The sequence below is a fragment of the Poecile atricapillus genome, chromosome 1 (genome assembly GCF_030490865.1).
Source record: "Poecile atricapillus isolate bPoeAtr1 chromosome 1, bPoeAtr1.hap1, whole genome shotgun sequence".
Classification (NCBI taxonomy): domain Eukaryota; kingdom Metazoa; phylum Chordata; class Aves; order Passeriformes; family Paridae; genus Poecile; species Poecile atricapillus.
Window position 1 is genome coordinate 132225071 of NC_081249.1, and position 24412 is coordinate 132249482.

Sequence of the window (24412 nt, forward strand, 5' to 3'; positions counted from 1 at the left end):
ATGATTGACAGCCACCAAAGAACAATGCAGTAGAAACTCAAAATGGGCACCCCTGTTTAAATTATTTACACCTGGGACACCATTCACACACATCAAAGTAACTGAAAGTGAAGTTGCTTAAGAAGTGTATTTTCTTGTAGCATTTTCCAGCCCCTTGAGCTAGCTGGAAAATGAAAGATGGGATGCAGTTCTAGGGCACTGAAAATCAGAAATACAGTTAAAAAACTACCTGGCTAGTGGCTTAAGGTCATTTTAAAATTTCAGAAGTGTCAGGCTCATTTCTCCTGACACCACCTCATTACATTGCCTAGAGAAACACAGGTTAAACTCTCAAAGCAACACTTTCTTAATATACCTGGAGTACTGAGCAGGAACTATTTCCTCAACTGCCTCTCATGCATTTTAAGCTGTATCCAAGCAAATCAAGTTAACAGGGTAGATGGGAAGAAGACAATTCTGTGACTAAGAAGGCTACAACTCAACTGCTGGTACTCCCACAGATCTCCCAGCTCAGTCTTCTGTGCTCCTTCTGTCTGAACAAATAACACCAGTAGAAATAGTTCTAAGTTTTGTGTTATGTTTCTTAGTGTGCTGAGACAGTGTTTAGCACAATCAAGCACTGAAGTTCTTTACTGGTGCATTTTTGTGGCTCTCTATTTGCTGATACAAAACATCTGAGCAGCCCTTGGGAGAACACTGGATAGCACCACCTATCTCCGTGATGCATTGTCATATGGTCCAGATGGTTGCAGTACGTAGGCAACTGGGAACCAAGGCAGCAGGAGAAGTACATCCTGCTGCAATTTCCTTCTGGTGCTGATCTTGATGCATTCAGCATTCAGATTAGTTTGTGGTTAGGAAGTCTACTGGCCTGGGTAGATGCACGCTAAGACCTTAGAAAAAAGTACACTGTAGCAACTGTGGTAGCATGCCAACTATCAAATTATGAGATTTGCCCCAAAAAACTCTGTATAAGATTACTGCAGCTCAGCCAAGGGAAAATTTCTTTCAGTGCAGAGTGAATTCTGAATTCCACAAGGGTGGCAATCTCTTGCAAGTAGGTCTGTTATTGAAGAAAAACAGAAATCTGTGTACTTTAGCAGATTAACTATTACTATGATGTACAAACCCAGAGACAAATAAGAAACTAGACTTCTTCCATTTGGCAAATGCAATTTTATTTCTGGATTAGTTGTAAGAGTTCAACATTTTAAATATTCTAACACATATACCCTGCCACACACATTAATTGGCATACTGGAAGAATAGTGAAAATAAGGAAAGCGAACCAACATAAGTAAACATCTGCATATAAATACAGAGTTCTCAGGAATGTAATTATTATTTTTATGTGCTGAAGAAGAGGAGGGCTTCCAAACCTTGAAAAGGCAAGACTTCAGTGGGAATCTGATATACCAATGAACTGTCTCTCAGTAGAATAGGTGAGAAAAATTGAAACACAACATAAAATACAGAACACAAACTGGCAGGTACAAGAAATGAAGAAGACGATGACACTTCTAAGGAGGTATCTCTATAATATAATTACTAAATCTACAACTGTAATAATACTTAAAGCCAAGCTTGTATCAATTTTATGTCTTGAGGAATTTACTCAAACCTAAGGCACAGAATCACCAAGAGAAGAAAGTTACACTTAGTGGCTTCCTGCACACTTTAGTTACATATATAGGCTCACTGAGAACAAAGTACAAAACAGCAGACTGTGAATCACACCCAAATTTTCCACCCATGACTATATGAGGGAGGAATTTTTGCCACCAATACAAGTACTCAGGAGTATGAGTGTGACTATGCATAATGATTTTATCTGAGCTACTTGCTAGTTATTTACCCTGCTGGTACAGAAGATTCTCTGTCCTGTGTGGACAACACAATCAGAATTATTCATTATAATGCTCACATTCCTGGTATCCCAGTTCTTCCACCAGTAAGGTCTTTATGGTCAAAAAAACCTCAAAACTGAGACATAAAAACGGACATTAAGAGAGCTATATGAATATGAGAACAGAAGTTACCTGTGTACTTTCCTATTTTCCCAGGAAAATCACTATCTAGGAAGTAAAAATATAATTTTTTTCACACCCAAACTGGCCTGTGAATGTGTATTCACAAGTGCTGCATGTGGGAACAGACATCTGTGTTCTATCTTCATTTGTAATTTTAGAGTCTATTTCCAGGAAAAATGAAAGATGATCTGCAAAATTTGGCCCCTCAAAATAGCAAAAAGAGATCGAGCGCTCACAGTCTGAACTATGCTGGTCAGCAGTTCTTTTTAATCGTGTTGGAAAAAAAGTTTTGCTGTATGTCTATAGAATGATAATAAATTATTCATATTATCTGAAGTTTCTAGTTCAATTTACAGGTCAGTCAATAAAGAAGCATTTCATGTGGTTATTGATTTCCTATTAATTTACTGAGCAGCAGGTTTCTGCTGAGGAAAGATTCCATTTCAATAGTTGTAGTCTTCCTTAAAAAAATGTCCTGTGGAAAAAAAGAAACAGATAGTGAGAAATGTGTTGTTAGCTCTTGTGCAGCTTTTAATCTTTCTAGTAAGCACAGTTTTTAACCTGGATCTTAAGTAGTTTTGATTTGTATTGTAAGTAATAATTGAGAAGACCCACATGCAACAAGAAATCTTACCTCGCTAGTTCTAGAGATGGATCTATGACTGTACTTAGAGTGATTACAGCCACAGAGAAACCATACAGAGGAAACTGAATTTCTGAGACAAGGATAATTTCAAAACAAACCCACTGTATAGGTATATGACAAATTAATGAACTTCAGTAAAAACCAAACACTCATGAATACTTGTTTACAGGCACACTGTGAATAATCCAAATGGAAACTTGTTCTTTGGACAAGCCTTCACAAGAAAGTAATTTGTAGTTGCTTATATACTTATGAACTCCCAAAGCCACAGCAATGGTCCACAGATAAGGAAAAAACCTTAGGTTAATCCTACTTGTTTAGACAGGGCCTATTTATTTAATAGTCTGGCAGGTGATAAAACCAATTCTGCAGAGGATCTCTGAAGGACTTTATGAAGTAGAAACTAAATACTTATATTTTAATAGCACAGGCATGGCAAAAGCCCAAAGAACACTCCAGCTCCAGCATGCCAAGAACAAAAGGAAGGATGGCAAGCAATGCACAGGCAGGCACATGCTGAAAAAATAAGACAGCCTCACGGTGGCCAGTCATGTTAAGCCAGGCGTGCTATTCACCATGAGGGACACTGCAGTGGCTACAGCTGCAGGAGATACCCTTGTCTGTACACAGGTGCACTGCCTTCAAAAACCTTTCTGTGTGTGTTGGGACTGACTGCTGATGAGGGAATGGTAGGGCTAAATATACAAGATATGAAAACAAAAATAACAATGATAGAGTTATTTACTTGCCCATTAGTTTATGCACAGGTATTAAACACAATTTCATGCCAATCTACAGTTGGTATTAGCCAGTAAAACTGACTCACAGCAACTGTAATTGTATTATATTAAGAATATCTAGTATTCTGCATAGAACAGGAACCCAGGTTAACAGTGATTAGAAAATCTTGCTCTGCCATTTTACTTGGTAGTAAGGATATCTTCAAATCTTCTTCAATCAAACTAGAAAATATGGGTCTTGCTTTTGAAACTGTTTGTCCAGCATAAAGCAAGTTGTATAGATTTGATAACCCTATCACACTTGTAGCTGTAGATTCTTCTGTTTCTCACCTATTCTGATTATCTTTAAAAGAAGGATTCTATGAACAATGCCAAGACACCCAAATCACTTAATCTCTTGAAAATTTTACATAAGTTTTCTTCTACAAGAACAGTAACTGCAATCTAATTAAGAAAAACCAAACCAAACCACAGAATTAAATGTCTGGTTGTGATTCAGAATGCTTATGGGAATTTGTTTCCCTAAATTATGATGTAGAGTGAATGATTCAGACTGAAATTAAGTGTAACTTCTAAAAGAAACCAAAGCCCAAATCCTCAAACTTTAAACTGAAAGAATGAGTGTGTAGTCATATACAACCAATTCTGAGAATCACAGTTTTGCAGTCTGGGAACCACTGCTATAATGCATGGCAGCTACTTATTACTATCAAATTAGCAACAATGTAAAGCAGAAGGTTATATAGTCCATAAGAGGAAGAAGATACTTGAAAAATGTGTGACAAAAAAAAGCGAACTGGCTATTGTTACTCATCTTTTAATCCCCAGAGAAAAAAGCTGATGCACTTACATTTCATCATCATATTCCTTTGGAGGTGATGCTGCAATGACTAAGTCAATCCAATCCTGAAAAAGAAAAGCACAGGCAAACATCTGCTGCTAAATACTGCTTTTAGAGGTGGCCAGTGCTCCACCATGGAATGTCAGATAGATAATCAGGGAGATAAACTGTTCCTGGAAATCCACAGGGAGCAGCAGCAAGGTCTCTATTAAATACTTCCATAGGAAGACCATTCCTGATTGACTTGTTTGGTTTGTATCTTGAATTTAAAGAAAAATCTACTGTTGCAACAAGATTTTTACAAAAAAGTTATTCTAAGAATCATCCTGTATTGGTCATTTGAGCAATGATTACAGCTCCTGCTGTGGAAACACTCACTCTAGCTGAAGGGCAATGTTGCTTGTACATCAAGAAATCCAAGATAAGCTATTATCAGAAAATTCCAATCAGCTTGCAAGTAATCTTCAATATCAAAGAGTGATTCTACATATAAAAGTGCTATAAACACTCAGAATGTAATGTGTTTAAATACCAATTTTGACATGTGGCTAAATGCCATGAAATTTCCCAGTAAATTACATACATGGTTTCCAGGGATGCTACATACCAGCATCTTCTGCAGATTTTAGCTTATTTTGGGAGTACCTGGCATACCCACTGCTTTTGATGCTTGTAATCTTGTTTGTGTTGATGTGACAATGTCATGACAGAAAAGTAGCTCTCATGTGAGCTCTGTAGGTAGAATGAAATAGTATTCCAGGTTACTTACCCCACCCATGTTCCAAGATTTTGCTAGAGTTGCTTGTGCTTCTGCCAGCTTGCTGTCAATTAATATCTTGCCATTTACAGCCAGTATTTCATCCCCTTTCACTATGCCTCCTGGGGAAAAGAAAAATGTATTATACATACATGTAAGCAAAACAAAATTCTAGGAGTGTCTTCTGTGCCATATTTGTGCAGTGAAGACTATAATGAAAAGTGTTCTCACTGGATGCAAAGGTCTACACTAAAAATCTTAGGAAGTTTGCTACAGGCAAACACAAAAGGAATTTTTAAGCATGGCAAAGCCAAACTAATCTCTTATTGATCATGACCAGTAAGAAACTAATTCAATATGATTTTCCACTGTTTGTCTGCTTGGGTAATCCACCTATACATCTTACAAACTGTGACTGACTGTAGGATGTTACTACTATGCCCCATCCCTGGAAGTGTTCAAGGCCAGGTTTGAGCAACATGGTGTAGGGCAAGGTGTCCTGGCCCATGGCAGGGGCTTGGAATTAGATGATATGTAAGGTCTCTTCCAACACCAAAAATTCCATGGTTCTATAAAAATGGCAAAATTAATTAAATTCATGAAGGAATAAAATGGCGTTTGTCAAGGGTTTGCATGATGGTCATTGCTTTGCAAGTGTATGTGTAGTGTTTGCTCCTTAGAGCTGATTTTGGCTTGCCAACCTAGAAAGAAGCACGACCAGTTAACCAGAACTGGATTTGAAGAGGATGGTAAGAAGACAGCCTTAGTTATGAGAGATCTTAAAAAGAATGAAGGCCCAAAAAGAGCACTGAGGAGATCAAATGACTGAGATGTTTTCACAGCAAGAGTGACTTGAATTTAGGTGCAGGCTGGGACAAGGACAGCAAAGACAGTGTAAGGGAATATTGCCCTCACTGTTGACCAGGTCATAAGAGTTCTCAAGAAACGGATGGCAGATACTTCCCACCAGGTGCAAAGCCCAGATGTGTTGGTGACCATGTTCTTGTGCCTTCAAGAGCTAAGCTTCAGAGGCTCTGGCCTTTAGTTGGGTTTTGGGAATACACCCAGCTGCTTAACTAGACAAATTACTATTCAAGGTAGCAAAAACAACAGAACTAAGCAGTGTAGTGTAGTTAATACACCAGAGAATCAGGTGTTGTTTTTTCTAAAATTTAAGCAGCTTATGTGGACTGCCCTTAAACTTGAGACAGAACTTAGGTCCTTGGGCAATCTAAGTTAGCCTTTCAGTACCAGGCTATGAAATCAGCCAACTATTGTCAGCCAGTGTAAGGAGACACTTTGCAGTAGTATTCAAATTCCCCATTGTTACTCACCATGTTTGTCTGCAGCACCATCCTCATAGATGGCAGACACAACAATCTTTCCAATTGGAGAATCAATTCCTCCCTCAACTGCAAGGTCCAGTGATCCTTCCTATGAGAAAAATGGTTCTAGTTCTGAAAAGTCTGTTGATTTTTGCCATTAACAGGAGCTTAATCTTTCCTTCTTATTAAATGATGCTGTACATCAAATGCTTACATGAACCTTTTAAATATCAATCAACCAACACAATATTTACCTTTTTTATTCTTAATAGTCGTACGTCTTTTCCCATAATCTGGTCTGGGGTAAACTGTGAAAAGACATAATGATTAATTATTTCCACTTTGTAAACACAAAAAATTTAGGCTGATCTATGTAATTTCTGGGGGAAAAGAAATTCCCTCCTCTAAAATAGTGTAAGAGGAAGATCAGAATGCCACATCACCTTTCCCTGTAAGAACACTCCTTTTCTACATGACTAGAAAAGACAAATACATAAGACCCAGAAAAGCAACAAGCAAGAATCTTACCTACTCCCAGCCCTCAAAATCAAGGATTTGGTTTTTTTTTTCCAGAGTATTTAATATTAAACAGTGAGGCATGTTTAAATTCTCTCCTTACCATTGAATATGGATCAAAATCTTCCACATACTTCTGGAAGCCCTGAGAATAAAATGACATTTAATTGCAAAAACAGCAACTCACACACTTAACACACAAATTCCATCTTATTTATTAGTGAGAGAACATGTAATTCTGTAAGCTATGAAAGAAGACAGTAACTGGAGAAAAGCCCAGAGAGACAGCAAAGAGTCCATCCCGACAGTCAGAAGACATTTCAAAACCTCATGACAGATCAATAATTTGAGTTGGTCATATCGTGGAGCATTTCTGAGGAAGCGTTTACCACCTGTCAGCTCCACGGTTCCTCTCTACACCTGACAGAACAGAAACAAATCTTGAAAGCACCATAGGCAGGTGTGTTCTGCCACACTCTTTGTAGCAACATTTCTTGGGATTATTAACATGTTGGATGGTAACAGGTAGAAATGACAGGCTCCAATTCACCTGTCAGCAACACTACTCCACACTGTCTGGGTTTTAGGATTCTTTTTCAGCTCCCTTCTCTCTTCCTTCATGTGGAGTTTCAGGGAGTTGGGTACAAGGAAGTGCATGACAACAATTTGTTGGACAATTTGCAGGACAACAATATGATTTTTGTTTTCATATGGTTCTGTGGAGGACTTAAAAGTTTTGTCAGGGAATGTTTGAAATGCAGATGAAACTGCAGTTAGGCACAGCAAGATTTAAGCTTTGAGAGGATCCACAAAATGTGGGGCTTAACGCTTGTCAGACCAAGACTGCAGCGAAAAGCAGGAGTTACCTTTTCTGCAAGGATGGGAGCTCCTGCATCAGCAATCAGGAGTCAATGGTGTTTGAGTTGCAGTTTCTTGAGGAGGATTAATAGCTACAAGGTGAAACTGTATGGCCAGTGCTGGGGATTTATGAAAGCTCTGCATGCTAAAGCAAGGACTTCAGAGCTTAAGAAAATCTTTATTGAGGCACCTAGCTCCCACTCTTGTGGCCTGAAGCTGCAATAACCTGGTGATACAGGAACAGAGAACCACACAACCTTTTGCAGACACAGCAGGCAAGCCAATACCTTACACAGACCAGTGGTTCAGTGCATGATCAAGCTTGATATATTCATTATTGCCGTCTTTTCTACGGGATCCATTTGACAACAAAGACTATTCCACTGTCAGAGTCAGCTAAGCCTTTTTCCACTTGTAAACCAAACACACAGCTTGAGATTCCTGTGGTATATTTAAGGGCTGGTTGTTAAATGGCAAAGTTGCAGCAGAAAATACTAATGCCTCCTCTGCTATACTCTTTATCACCTCTTTTGGTTGCCTCTGGGTTCTGATCTCACCCATAACAGCACTGCCTTACATTAAGTTTGTTACACTGCATTACATTTGTTAACCAGATAAATGACAATTTCATCGCAGACATCATCAAGGGTAGAATTTAATCCTGGGGGAAAAACTTCAATCAATCATTCATTAATTTACAAAATGTATTAATATTATGAACCATTTAACCAAAACTGTAAGAGAAACATTTTACACAATTAAATTGTGTAAAACAATTAATATTTTGAATAACTGAATTAGTACTGCTTTTGGAATCATGGCTAAAGTAGATAACTATGGGTTTGGAGCAAGTAATTTAGAGAAAAGAGCTTCAACCTCAGCCAAGTCACTAAGTCATTATGTAATCTAAAGGAAGTCAGTGAACTCTTTGTTCCAGGTTGTCCTCATGAAAAACAGATGTTGTTCTTGAAGGAAGTTTTCCTGGGAAAATAATCTTTAAATAGGAAAAAACCAAAAAAACTTCACAAAAACAAACACACAAAATAAAATAAAATAAAAAAAAAATCACCAAAAAAACCCCAGTCTGCAAGTAAAATTCATAGAAACATAGAATAACCTGAGCTGGAAGGAACCCACAAGGATCACCAAGTCCAAATCCTGGCCCTGCACAGTGACACCATGCATCTGAGGGCACTGTACAAATATGTCTTGAGCTCTGTCAGGCTGATGCCTCTGGGAGCCTCTTCCAGTGCCCAACCATCTTATGGGTGAAAAACCATTTCCTAATAGTCAACCTAAACTGTTGTCCCCTTGGGTTCATATCACTGTGTATCAGAGATACATAAGACAGAAAGAAGACATGCACTGAACTGAAATAAATCTCCCCTGAAATGGACACCACAAATTCAGAGATCAGAGAGTGCACTCCATATCCAAGCAGGGACTAATGAGCCAAGGAAGACAAAGTGGAAAGCACAGTCCTAATCCTACCCTCCCACCACTCAGGACATTTCAGATAAAAGAGTTAAAACCATTCAAATCGCTTCTTGACTTACAAAAACATTCAGAGGACTGAGCATAAGTTGAAAATGGAACACTAAAATATTTGATTGCACTGAAACAACTCTCTGTCTGGACTTCCAGGTGAAAGCTGAAGCTACTACTTAAAGAATAAACAACCTCTGAAACACAAGCACTTATACTAATGATACTGCTTCCCTGGTTTCTTATAGTCAAGAGCAACTGAGACCTGAAATAACAACAAACCACAAAAAACCAAACAAAACCCAAGCAGCAACAACAACAAAAAATAATTGAAAGAGAAAGTCATGACCAGAAATAACAATTTTTCAAAAAACCATCCCTTTTGAGAACACAATTATTATATATTCAGAACATGCTGGCATTTACTGGAAAATAAATAATCGCAAAGCTGTATCTTTTTCAGTCAGTTTTCCCTTCTAGATATAGATTGAAACTGATTAAAGGAAGAAAAAAGAATTATTAATGTTTTACTGCTCAAAAGCTCACACTGTGAGGTCACTATTGTCTGCCAAGTTTTCATATAACAACAATAGATCTAACTTGGCTTAGCAAGGGGGTTTTGTACAGAAACTGGCACATTTTACAGCAGTGGAAAAGTTTAGCATAAAGTTCACTTCTTCAAGGAACCATCCATTGGACCACCAGCCAACCAAAGACGAAGAGACAAAAACTTCATCCTTATGACAGAGGAAAGCAACAGAAGTAAAAATGCAGTTGGAAAATCCTACACAATACAGAAAGGCTGAATTTCCACCACCAGTTCGTCTGATTTCCTGCCAGTAACTATGTTATGATGATAACTCTGTTTTTTAAACTGATAAAGAATTTTATTACTGGAAGCATTGCAGCTGGATACTAAAAGAAACAGGGAAATCTTAGTAATACCAGTATCAGATCAAGTTATCAGTGTTCAACTTTCTTAAAGGTTGCTCCTAACCATATAAGTTACAGATGGTTCAACCTGAAGGATTTATTCTCATTCTTCTTCTGCCTAGACTGGGAGGAGCCACAAGCACACACTTAAAGCTTACAAATACTAGCAGTTCTCATGCACTAGGGCTGTCTTGCATCCTCTGTTTTAGAAACTGAGCAACAGAATTGGAAAGGAAAGTTTTAAATCTATGATCAGTCAAACCAGAAGTAGCACACAAAACACGGAAAATGTTATTTTACTTGTTTTTTGTTAGATCTAAATGATGAATTGTAAACCACCATCCTTTTAAACATCTCTTGTGGCTGCAAAAGAAAGAAAATTGCCAAACCAGGAATTAACTTTTTGCTGTAAATAAGTATCACCTACTCATAAATTATTTTTCTGCTTATTTTGCTCTCCCAGGGACTTAACACTTGCACTTGTTAGTGCTTGTTCCCTGTATCATTTCAAAATGACAGAACACACACAATGAAATAGTACCAAATGCAAAGTGGATAGAATTCTATAGAAACTACATAAATAATGCACATTTCCATACCACAAGATTTCTTAAAAATATTTTCCATGCCTGCTTTTACAACTCATTTCTATAAAACAGTTCCTGGATGTCTCATCCATGATATATGAGAAAAAAAAAATTGAAAAACCCCAACCCTAAACATGGACAAAATGGTAGACAATAATTTCCAAAATATTGAGAAGTAATGATAAATATATATTTATGCATTTAAGATTTGCTTTCCTACCAGAAATATCCTATACTGAAGAGGTGAATTCTATTATTAAATGGATTTTATTGAATCACTTTTGGCTTCAAGGTCTTAAATTCCATATTCATTCTGTTTTTCTGTCACTTCCACTATTCTAACAGAACAGTATGCTGTAGTTTGGAATCACTTAAAATGCAGAATATCTTATTAATTTACAAAAATTTTCAAAAATGAAATGGGTTAACCCCCATATTATTACAGAAAATACTACTGACATTTCCCCAGCCTCCACTCAAAACCTTGCAGCAAATCAGGTTTGAGTCTTCTGAAACAAGAAAAATTTTCTACAGACCCAACTCTGGCATTTACCTTTTCACAGTCAATTTGCTTTAAAACAAATTACTGTGTATCAGTTTCAGTAACATTTCTCTCAGGGTCCTATAGTCTTATCATTATTTGGAAAAATATATTCCAGAGTTAATGAAATATAGTTTGTGTCTTATTAAAATGAACTATGAGTTTTTGTCTTGGAGGACTTATGGGCAAGTTTAGAAAGATTTTCCACAAATCTCTTCAGAATCTCTCTCTCCCTCTCTCTTTCTCTCTCTCAAAAAAAAACCAAAACAACAAAAACCCCCAAAAATACCAACAAAAAAAAACCCCAAAAAATTCAACTCAGATTCTTTTGGTATGGCTGTAACTAATACTAATTGAAATTTCCAATCCTTCCCCAACTTTCCACACAGTATCTAAGCTTTACTTTAAGACTAAGTCTTGACTTTAGTCCTGCAGCATAAGGCTTCAAATCTTGCAAATTAGAGGAAAGCTTAAATATGTTTTTTTTTCTCTTCAGAAATTCTTCAGCCAGACACAAAGGAATAAGGGAGGAAAAACATTTTATAGCATCGAATGCAGCAGAGCCTTGTAAGTCACACAACAGGATGTTTTTGATAGATGGGAGAGCAGAGAGTAATGCTCCTGGTGGTTTTGCATCTGTGAAAATCTCACCACTAAATCCTAGCAGTCCACTCTTGTTCTCTGAGCCAAAATTTAATTGGCTTTGCCATGAGTGTATTCTCGTTCACTCTAGTACAGATCAAAATGATTTTGACTCAGAGCAGACCTCAGCATTTAAGACCACACTTAAGGTTTAAACATCGCCCATAAGTTCCCTATTTATAAGTGAAAACAATTTCATATTCATCAACTGTTAAAAGACCTGGTAATTCTTACCTGAATTTATTTAATAAGCTAACTTGAGTCATAATGGAGATTGTCTGGCCCAACTACCTTCCAGGTACCAGGAGAATTTTACCCATTCTTGCATGCCTATTTTATTCTTAACTGCATGCTTTTTCATCTTCTTTACTAGTCAATTGCTTGAATATAGGCCACCGGGATTAGCTGCTTCAATCAATTAAATCCATCAACCTCAGTTTGTTGAGCTTGATACTCAGGATAGTTAAATTCAGGTAAAAACGAGGTAGAAAAAGTGGTGTGCATTATGTCAAATTAAAAGCTAGAGTTCCATAAGGTGTGTGAAATCTAGGAAGATGAAAAACCAGACAGCAAATGGTGTGTTGTCTGGTGATACTATACTCCACTAAGAGAAGCAGAACTGGTCCTGTATCTGAACAATGAACTTACACACACACACACAAAACCACACTCAGCAACCAACCAACCAACCATACCCCACTCCCCTTTTGCATGAAATCTTATTACAATTCTTATACACTTCTGGAGACAGGCAGGTACTGTCTTGTTTGTTTTGTCATACACTGGCCTTTTCTGTTTTTTAACTAACAGAAGTCATTTCCCTCTTCGGTATCCATGCAGGTTTTACTTCACATACCACTTGTGACTTCCTTGCAGGGAGGATGATTAAATACCCTTTACTGCAGTAAGTCATCAGTGGAAGTAAGAGGTATAAGGTCTATAATTTATAGACCGATCTTTCTCTCAAAGTCCTACCAGAATATTGCTCCCATAGAAATTTTGATCTTCCAACTTATATAAGGCAGTTTGGGAAGGAAGATGATTGAATCTGAAAGATCTTAGCAGACTTGTGATTTGGAAAATGTGCATGCATGCATAACAAATCATAAGACATTTCCCATGGAGGTGGATCTCATTACCAGCTTCTTAAATTAATTGTATGTAATCAGTTAAAAAAAAAACAAGTACCTTTTAAAATTTGTACCAAGGCTGTTTGATCACACATAAAGGTATCATCTGTTTTGCAAACTAGTTCATATACACACACTTTTTCAAGAGCTAGATGATATTAACTGCAGATTATGACTTTGTTCATTCCTCCTCTAAGGGACTTCATGTTGCTTAGAGATGTTAAATTACTAAACACAATCAAAATGAGAGCTCCAACTGAAGGAAACATCTCCACTGGAGGGATCTGAATTTATTTTTAACTCATGTGCCTGCCTTTTCTTAAGCAGTTTATTAAAACTGGTTCCAATTACTATTCAGTTCATTCATAATACAGAAGCTTCAAGATGACTCTGGCTGTGGGAAAAGCAGTTAATAAGTATCACTTAAATTTGTTCGAAGTCTAACTGGGAAAATAAAGGAACATCTAAATTATTAAAGTGAAAAATGACAAATCCATCGTGTTTTAATGAAACACAGCTAGGAATATTGTGCACATAATTTTTTTGGCAGAAATAGCTTCTAATTAAATAAATGCAACACAAATTTGATGTTTTTTCTGCCACTTACTGTCTTACAAATACATATATACACGTGTCTACACATGTGTGTGCAACAAACACAGAACTCTGACACTAACAGCTTAAGTCATGATGACCCTCAAGAATAAATACTACTGATTAGTCCACCAGCTATTTTAGGTGAATTTCAAGGACTGTCAGCTGAGAGTTATCAACTGTCTGAGCAATACTTCCCTTTTTTTTTGCTCAGTAAGCCTTGGCTCACCTTCCCTCATAAACTACAATTCCCAAAGATGCTTCATGGTTGGTCCTAAAATGCTTAGACTCTGACTTTTCTCTTCCATATGACACAGAAATGGAAATGAAATAAGAAAAATAAGCTTATTGTGTGAGTGAACTTTGCAGTAACAATGCATGACCAGTATGTTGGGGTCTGATATAACAACAGACTTTTTTCCCACTGGAAATTAAAAGATACATTTAAATTATTTTATATATATATATATATATATATATATATATATATATATATGATAAATTATATAATAAGGCGTATATCTTCAAGTATGTTCATGACTGTTTACAAAGGTAAAAGACAGCAGACTTAATTTTTATTATTTCATTTCTGATTAATTCAGTTGACTTCATATTTATTATTTGATATCTGACAAATTCAGAAATTATAAAACTAAAACCCAGCATCTGAATAAATGAGAAATAAGATGTACAAATTCTAGGGCTTTAAGCTGCTCTGGAATTATGCACTCTGTACAGAAATTGTCACTGAAAGTGGCTTTTCCACCTCAGAAAAAAAATGGAAAAATACTATTTTGTACTTACCATTAATGACTGCTTGAAAATACAAAGGAATTTTAGTTAGCAGGAAATGGGACAAAGATTGATTCTTTGAGGTCATCTCAAAGAACAGTGTCAAAACCAAACCCCCACAGTACTCAGAAAAAGGATATTAAAAGGCTTACCAGGGCCTCTGATTTGATTGTTGGCCTGACCACGAAGTTTGGGTCAGGATGCAGCATAACTGGTTTAGAGACTATTGGTACCCCTGGATGACGCTGGGTTGGTGGACTTGGAGCAAGTTGCTATGGAGTTAATTTAAGAAAATTACAGTTCACAACCTAATTTGTACAAATCCATAATTTCACCAAGACTCCTCAATTCAAATGGTTTATCATAATGAATTTTAAGACACTAATACAAAAAAAGAGCTGACAGAATTATTTTAACTAAGGCTTACAAAGCCAACAAACCAAAACACTATTTCTCTTCTATCCAAATAGTAGCTTTTCACCTAAATTCTGGCTTTACTAGCAAGATTATGGAAAAACCTCATTCCTGCTCTTGGGATTTTTCCCATAAAGGCAACAAACTGAATAAGAAGTTAGAGGAAAAAAAACCCAAACTGCTAAAGTTTAGTGTAAGAGCAAGTGAACCCAAAATAAGACTGTAACTAATCCATGGCTAAATACATCTTTTACAATGAAATTCAGCAGGACTGCAGCAAACAGCTTTCCATAAAGAATTTCAAGTTAAATTATCTTGATTTAACTGCAAGGGTTTTTTTAGGTTAATTCCTCGCCCTTGACTCCATGAGGCTGAGATTCCCAGAGGCATCTGAGACCTAATCATTCAGCATGTCTTAGTCCAATCCTATATTTCTCACTCAGCAAAAACTCCCATTGACATCAAGCACAGTTTTATTCAAGAAAAGAGTTCAAAACTGAAACCTGTGGGTTCAGTTTCTGACTTAACCCCAGCAACTCTTGGGACACTTTTCTCAATGTTTCTCATAGGAAATGTGATGTATTCCAGAGACCATTTTTATGGTACAAGCTGTAACCTCTGAAATTATTTATCTGCTTCCAGCAAATAGGTTAAGACACTTTTTGGATTTGTTTTTTTGTTTGTTTCTTTTTCTGTTGTGCGTGTGTGTGTGTGTGTTTTCCCCCTGTGGGTTTGTTTTGTTTTCCCCAAACCTTTCTTAAATAATTTTAAAGAAAGTTTGAATCAGGTATTTGAAAGTCCCTAGGGATATCACTCAACTGATGTTGCTCTACTTCGCAAAATACATTGTATCATTAAGCATTCTGAGCTTAGAAGAATCAGAATCAACAGATTCACAGATACCAACTTATTAAGCTGCACTGGAACTGGATGACTTCTCCTGGAGTTACACAATTTAACAACAGATTCTTCTACAGTACAGAATGGACGTCTGATCATTCTGACTCAAAATCAGTGCGAAGAGATGTCAAACTAATGGTGGCTCTGAGATGAAACTTGCATCTTAGGACTCATTATATTTAAAAGATGGTTTGAACCTAGAAACTTTTGACTTGATGGAAGAACAAAGCACATGCACTGGGACATACAGACATTTGCAACATGCAAATACGGACCGCATTTTGCTAAACTGTTGAAATACAAAATCCTTGAACCATTAGGAGTCACTCCCACCACTTGCACTTTCAGCAGAGCAATGTATCCACACAGATCATTCCATGAGGTGAATTTTAAATAAATTAGCCCTGCAGAGTGAAACTCTTGACAATTCCTTGCCATTAGCACTACATGAGAAGTTCATGAAACTACAGCCTTGATAAATAAACAGGATGTGACATACCAGTGGGTTGCTTGAGACAGGGGACGCTTTGCCAACGTGGGAGGTATTTCTTTCAACCTAAACAGCAACACACTTAGTACTGGGTTCATATAAAGTGTAAAGCTAATAATAATTTTTTCAGAAACAGACAATTTATACCAGATATTTTAATAGCTAGTTCTCACAAACGTCTCTGACAGGATTTTTATTCCTTTTGTCAGGTTTTGTTCGAGCTGAATTGGAAATTAAATGATCTGGGTTAAAACCAAAAATGGAGCAATGTAGAGAAGATTTACCAGCTTGAATAATATTAGAAAAATTAACTTATGGGACAACTACAGTTGTCTTATATTTTGGCTTTAGCTGGCATAAACATGAGATCTTTAGTCACACAAATGCACTGCTTCTGCTTATCTGTGGGGTTTAAAAATGACTTTGTAAAAGGTAGCAAGAATAAATTGTCAAGCTTTGATTTTGCTTCCATTTCTGAAATTACATCAGAAATATTGAATTATCTATTTATAAACAAAGCAGCTTTGGCTCAATTAATTTTACTAAGAGCCTAGTTATTTCCTCATATGCATGAATTATATTCAGTGGAAATTGACATTAATTTTAAAGGCTAGGTTATTTGTGGTTACCTAACATATTTTTCTTAATTATTTATTTTCTCTAACACAGCTAGCAGTGACAAACTGCCAGAAACAGATAATATATTGATTTGGGGTCAGATCAGTATGGCAGTTCCTATATTAATCCTTCTATCTGAATATTCTCTGTTCTCTTTAGAAGACGGTATTTCTTCTCCCAGCACAAGTATTTTGTACTCTCGTTCAATGACGTTTCATGTCATTTTTATTTTAGAAATAACTTGGGAAACCTGCTATCTCTATCAACCTATGATAGTTCCATTTCAGTAGATTTAGCATACTCTTGGCACTTCAAATGTATGAACCACATAGATCAAGCATTACCAGAGGTCCACATAAGTTTTACGAAAGATTCATGGGTCACATCAGGGCAACTGCTCACAGCGAGAGAATCTATTAGTTTCCACCAAAAAGTAATAAATTTTCATATCCTTCCCTACCCAAGGAGAATCATGCAGAAACAAGGACTATTTAGTAAACATGCAAAACCCCCAAAACCCAACAGTGCAGTCACTCAACCCATGCAGAAAATTGCGTAGGAAAGAAGTGACCATGTGGGATCCTCTTCTGCTGCTTGAAACAAGCAAGCATCTTTTGCCAAAACAACAAGTACATGATTCTCACTACAGTGCTAAGGAAAGGGAATTACCATGAATCAGCTGCCATTTCTTTCCTAAAGCAAGATTTGGCATAAGATTTATTTTATTTGATCCTCTTTTGGACTCAGATTGCAATAAGGAGAAAGTTGATGTTTTCGCAGAGTGCAAAAAGTCAAACCAGGTTACCAGGTCTTGCTTTTTTATTTTATACAGTTTTGACCTTTTAAAAGTTTGACCTTCTGAGTTGAAGCCAATTTTCTTTGTCCACTCTTCTCACCTAACAAAGCAATTTGATGAGACATTTAAAGCACTTCTACAAGTTGTTTTCACTACAGGGATACTCAAATTTAACAATGAATTAAATCTTCTGCCTGCAGTTGCTTTTTTTTTTTTTTATCTTTAATCACTCAAGTCCAAATGATGTTTATTTTTAGCTGATACATTCTGCCTAGGACATCTGCAGATAGTAGGGTTACGAGGTATGTAAGCAGGAGAGCAAACCCGTCCTGACTTACATTTAAAAAATGTTAACATAAAACTACCTGTGGACTGCAATCACTACTGAAAAAATGAAGAAATCACCTCATTCCCTCCTTTAACATTGCAAGGGGCAGAAGGGTAGATCCAGTGGACAAAGAGGGTGACTGATCAGGCTAGGGAGGCACGAAGGGGAGCGATAAAGGCACATGCATCCAAACAGATCCCGAAGTCACCTGAGAAGCTGGTGTTACCAACAGGGCGGGACCTCGTGGAGGATTTGAGGGGGGATGTGGATGAGCTGGTGGTGCTGGGGTAACAGTGGGGGGCGGCGGCGGTGGCGGAGGTGGCGGTGCACGCTGTTTGGGTTTGTCAACTTCATCTAAGTTTATGTCATCAAGATCTGTGGTGTGCAGCTGCAGGCCCCCAGCAAAGCGTCGCATTGAGGGAGAGGAGGCAGAAGGACGTCCACTCGCCAGCTACGTGCAACAGAACAGAAATCTGCCTCAACACTTCTGCCTACAACAGCTCTGAAGGGTGGCCAGCCCTAGAACACGTTCAGCTCCTCCACAGGAAAATCTTTGCTTCTCCCACACAAAATATACACAAACGTTTTCTCTGAAGGCTTTTCTAAAAGCGCCCCTTGATATTCCAGTTTACAAAGAAGAAAAATGTGAGTGGTGTGACATCAGCTGTTGGGGTAAGGGGGTCAACAAAAGAAACCCTACAAAAACTCAATGGCATGAAGTTTTCATAAGGCAAAACCACAGCACAAACCAAGATAACATAACTTTTGCCTCTTTGGCTCTCATGAGGAGAAAGCAAGAATTATTCCTTGCAAAGGTGCTTATTTGAATGAAAATAATCTAAGACAGGCCCTGAGATTCTATGTCATTAAAAAAGGGAAAGGGGTTAAAATTGTGTAAACATAATCACACATTAGTACAAGAAAGGAAACAAAGCTTAAGCAGCTATCAAAACAAAAAGTTCACTGTGCTATGAAATTCAGAACCTCAAGGGGCTTGAGATCTTATAATTTATGTTAATCCACACCAGATCTATTGGGTACTAAACAACTTCAGAGTTTGAACACAATGAGCATCTCATCCAAAAAAATAAGGATGTGTGTGAGGAAGGAGTCTACATATGCTGTTAGAGTTGCTAACATTTCTTTTATCAGTGATCAAACTGTAGTATTTGAGAAAATTCAGTCATTTTGCTATTTTGTAGACTCAGCTGAGGAAACCTTACATAGATAAGCTGACAGACACATTCATCTTACTCTAATATGGCAACACTTCCCTCACGTGGGTAACACTTCTCACATGCTTCTTATCTAACATGCTCATTGCTTTGTGCTTAAAAATAGCTATTTCTTTGTCAGAGCTTGAGATCTTGAATGCTCTTGTTCCCAAGAAACAGCTCAAACCTGTAGCACCTGAATATTTTTCAGCTGAATTTACCCCTAAGGAACACTCAGGTTTTGTGTTTTACATGTTCTAACTGCTTGGGTGGGTTTGTAGAAAAATGGTAGTAGAGCAATTATATAATTTATATGTAATAGAAAAATTAATGGAGCAAACACAACAGAGTGCTTGTCTTAAACCCGGGTAGAGCTCTGAAAATACAACAGTGTTTGTAATCTGTAATACTCCTACTTACTTTACAAAGTAAGGGGGACAAAGTTCTAGCAGAACACAAGCTGCCAAGTTTGGATAGTGAGAGAAAAATTCTGCATAATCGTTCCACTAATGACCTGTACTGACAAACCACATGGATCTGAGCCTAGGGCCACAAGGAACAAAAGATCAGCTGCTTTATTCAGAGCTGCTCCACACTGACCTGAAGGAAAATCATGCAAGAGTGTTCCCCAAGGTCCCTTTTGTGGTTGCAGTTTCTTGGGCATCCCATGGGAGCTCACTAGATTGCAGTGTTCCTCTTGGAAGTGGCTTTCCTTGGAAGACAGCCAGAGCAACAGGATGGTGGGAAAGCCTCACTCCACATGTAAAACCATCAGGCTCTAAGGAACAATCACTATCTGCAGCTCCCCTGATTAAAGGGGACTACTTAAAGTACAAGCTCAAACCCTATTCCTTGTGAGTTTTGTATCTTTTTCTAATTTTCTTATCCTGTTCCTTTATTTCACGCAATAGAAGAAAGCTTTCAAGAGCTCATCATCAATTATATTCTTATATTCACATGATACTAATAAATATAGCTGGATCTAGCATTTGTTACTGGTAGCATGTCCCACCTAGGCCAAATATTTCATGAGACAATGAAACTGTTAATTTAGTGGTGATATATAGTTAAAATAATAGTATTATTATTATGACAACAATAACAATATAATAATAATATTATAACATTACAAATATAATATAATATAATATAATATAATATAATATAATATAATATAATATAATATAATATAATATAATATAATATAATATAATATAATATAATATAATATAATATAATATAATATAATATAATATAATATAATATAATATAATATAATATAATATAATATAATATAATCAACATAATGTTATATTAATATAGTTAAAAAGGACAAAATAAAATCAGTTCATTAAAATAATGCTTAAATCTTCATAAAATATAGGAAAAGCAAATTCTGTAGATTGTAAGTCATCAATTATTGACTTTTTCCCCCACCTCTTAGAAAGAAGACTGAGGGGGAAAGACAAAGACAGATTTTTCCACTGGTAAAACCTGTTGCTTTTAGGAGGCAACTTTCAGTTATTTAGAGATCATGCAATATATGGAAAAGCTAGAATTTTACCTCAGGAGACTCATTCTCCACAGAGGAAATCTGTTCTAATCGTGTTTGACAAAGTCTTTCCACCCAGTGCTGCACCTTTTCTGATTCTTCCAGGTCTTCTCGTTCTGTCTCAGATACCTTGACCATAACGTTGATGCATTAGAAAAGGTTATAGGTATGGTCATAATACAAGTATGAAATGCCACCTAAAATAGTTTTTAAAACAATAATAATATTTTTAAGAAGGATTTCCTATTCATAAATTCATCACTACACATGGACACAACTGCAGAGATATCCTCATTTGGTCAAAAGCTGACTAGAAATAAGCAAACGTGGTGGCAGAATTTTGCCGTAAAACAGCTTTTAAAATTTCATTATCTCTGACAGAATTAAACAAGTGTCCTGCTAAAATAATTCTACTAAAAACCCACCTAATTTTCTTTCAATATAGCTTTGCACTTGATGGATCACAACATACCTCTTGCACAAGACGATTTATTTTCAGTTGTTTTTCTTTCTCCAGCATTCCTTCTTTCTCTTTGGCAAGTTTTTGCTCAAACTCCATTTCTTTTTTATTCTTCCTCTGTTCACAAAAACTATCACTTTTTGACTTCTTTCGTTCTTTCCCTTTCTGGGAAGGTTTTTTAACAAAAATTTTTACATCAGCTAAAAACACCACAAGCTTTAATCTTGGTACATGAGTATCTGCCTTGAAAAATTAATTACAGTCTATGCAAGTATGGGGATTTTTTTTTTTTTAAAGGAAAATCCAAAGTCCATTTACCCAGCAATTTGCAGGAAATTCAAACTTTTTGGAGGGCTTGTGCCTCCTAACATAAGCTGGATGAGATCAGAGCAACCTGTTTGTTCCTCTGCAGAGTTACATCTTCAGGGCACACAAGCTCACTACAAAACTTGGAATGTTCAAACAGTTTTGGTTTGGTCTTGATTAGTCATCTCTCTTTTTTGGCGTTTATATATATCTGACTGATTGTTTTCAGGTGACAGATGCTCATGTACAGGTAGATATGAATAGTCTATGCATCCAACAGCTTCATGCATATGCCCTAAAATCAGCATTGCATCCTCTAATAAAACTGAAATAAGGAACTAATTATAAATGAAAGGTTTAGATCAGTGCAGAAACTGAGTTGCTTCCAAGAAGGAACACTGCATCATCACAAAGACCATGTAGCTCCTACAAGCACAAAGTGACTCTAAAATTTTAGATGTAGGATACAGAGGGAAAAGCTATAGGCTTCTTTTGGAAGCCTCTGTTGGCTGTTGTCTTCAAAACAGACACTGCTCCTTGTTTCTACTTCAGTGACGTCACATTTCTGCTACCCTTTCACATTTGTACAGGTAGGACTCAGGTCATATTGGAAAAGCCATGTTCTCCTTTCATTTATGAAAAGTAAAACAGAGGAGCAGGTGGCCACTTACTGACAATTACTGTCACTGCCAGAAAGGCTGTGCTTTAGGTTTAATTTTGTTCTTATCATCATCATCAGCTATTGACTTTTCATGCTTTGAATTCCCAAAACCACCATTAACTGCTTCACATTAAATAGCATTATTTCTCTTCCTTTCACCTTTTGCCCGTTGATATTGAGAACAAAGCCTTGGAAAATAGGCATTTTCCCTGGCTGCTACAAGCCAATTCCCCCAGTCAAGCAGTTAACTGGAACTTTGTACTGCTGAGTTCAGTGGGATGTGGTCTACTGCTTCATGCTTATGTTGTGGTGGTGTTGTAGGGAGGAAAGCAGAGGGAAAAGGAACCCCAAAAATATCGGAGACAAAGCTTAGCTAAAAAAATTCTAGCTTTTCACACTAATGTTTTAACATAAATCTAATTCTGTGGTGTATTTTATTCAGGGATAATTAGTTTTTATCTTAACAACAACTGCCAATATGATCCTCTAAAAAATTCAAGATACATTTAGTACTGTCTGCTAAATGTAACATCAGGCAGGTCAACTTGCTAGGTATCAACATTTGAAGAATTACTGAATTCAAAGGCACACTAAGCACTACACAAGCCAAAGACTTCTAGAACATGAACATGTATCTGAGTGTCTTAGCTGCATTCACAGCATTCGGACACAACAGGATGATTCATCCTGTCCTACAATTTTCCCCATGGATTCAGTTTACTTCCTATTATAGACATTTTTAGTACAGAGTGAAATTTTGTTTTTAAAACAAACAAAAAAATCATTAGCAATAGGGAGTAGGATGAAAATGCATCACTGCCAAAAGCAAATGATTAAAAATAAATCTTTTCAAGCTTCTAGTGCACACTGTTTGGTAAAGTTCAGTAGGAATTGTGTAAGATCATTAATATGAGAAGAGGTATTTGTGCATTCTCTAAATTATAGTTGTCTGCAGCAACACAAAATATTACCCTCTTTGTATGAAAGATTTCCATAACATGCCTTCATAATTTTCTGATAAAAATCGTAACTTCCTGGTTTTCACACTGGTTACAGATCCACAATGATTTACGGTCACTAGCAGTACAAAGAGGTATTGGAATGAACCATCTTCTCCTAATCTCTTTTATGGAAAAGAGGTATATCCTGGACTCACAGAAAGTCGAAGTCATACTCCCAAGCAGTGATACAAATACTTCATCTGTCAGAAACAATCCTGAAACCTTGAGTTCTTGACAGATACATGCACAAAATCTTCATGGCAATTTTACCACAGTTAATTACCAAATAACCCACCACCAAAGTACACACCACTATAGCAATCCCTATATAATAAGGCTAATATACATTGCAAGAAATAAAGAGAAGGAAGCAACAGCAAGTATAGAATATTACTTGAAACTCTCATAAATTGAAATTGCATTACTTCAGCAGCATCTCTACAGATACAGAAATATTCTATCAGCTTAAAGATTGTTAATTTTTCTTTTTTTTGCTCATATGTACATGCCTAAAAGCCTTTTTCCTTCACTCGTCCTACAGGGAGATTTGCGAAATACCTCAGCAAACTGTGTAGTTTCTGTGTCTGTACTGTTTTTATATACACATGATTCTGAGGACTTTCAGAGAACATGAAGACATGCACTGCCCACCTGTAATGAACACCTTCTGCAAAGTAATGTTATACAAATCCCTCTTCACATGGTGGAACTCAGAGCCTGAAGGACTCAAAAGGACAAAGTCCTAGATACATGCATCCCAAAGGCATTTTAATTTGTGCACACATTAAAAGAAGGAATGTTTGACTATAAAAAATGTTTACTAACAACAGAGAAGAAGAAAAAATGAAGAATTCCATTTCAAACTCACACACAGCAAATTCACATTTCAAACTTTGTACCTTACGGATTGTGGGAAATTTTCCATCATACCGATAAAACCATCCAAAGGCTACAAAAGGTAAAGGAAAAGTTGTTTGTTGAAGAAAAGCCAAGGACACATCTGTACTCAGACCAATCTGTGCTGACATGTGTAACTGATTAAAATTTATTTGAAGGTGCAACACCAGAGGTTTGATATTACATGACAAGTTCCTAACTAAATTCTTGATAAATGGTTCTAGTACACTTAGTCATAAGTTTCCCTTGTTTTAATGACACACATTTTATGCCGAACAAAGAAAATGCAGCAAATAATACAGAACCACACAGGCATGTGCATTGCTAATATTTCTACGGTCACACTCCTACTTTACAG

The 24412-nt window shown here is 36.7% G+C and overlaps 1 protein-coding gene across 2 annotated transcripts in view; it reads right to left on the reverse strand.

The window, feature by feature from the left end:
• Positions 1 to 1167: 1167 nt before the first annotated feature.
• USH1C (USH1 protein network component harmonin) overlaps positions 1168 to 24412 on the reverse strand; it is a 47192-nt gene continuing 23947 nt past the window's right edge. For both annotated transcript variants that reach the window (XM_058846981.1, XM_058846972.1), the window contains exons 16-21: positions 6959 to 7000; positions 6594 to 6647; positions 6349 to 6448; positions 5027 to 5136; positions 4267 to 4322; positions 1168 to 2505 (exon numbers count right to left, since the gene is read on the reverse strand). In XM_058846981.1, coding sequence (XP_058702964.1) covers positions 2493 to 2505; positions 4267 to 4322; positions 5027 to 5136; positions 6349 to 6448; positions 6594 to 6647; positions 6959 to 7000 — 375 coding nt within the window. In that variant the 3' untranslated portion in view covers positions 1168 to 2492. The remainder of the gene's footprint in view (positions 2506 to 4266; positions 4323 to 5026; positions 5137 to 6348; positions 6449 to 6593; positions 6648 to 6958; positions 7001 to 24412) is intronic.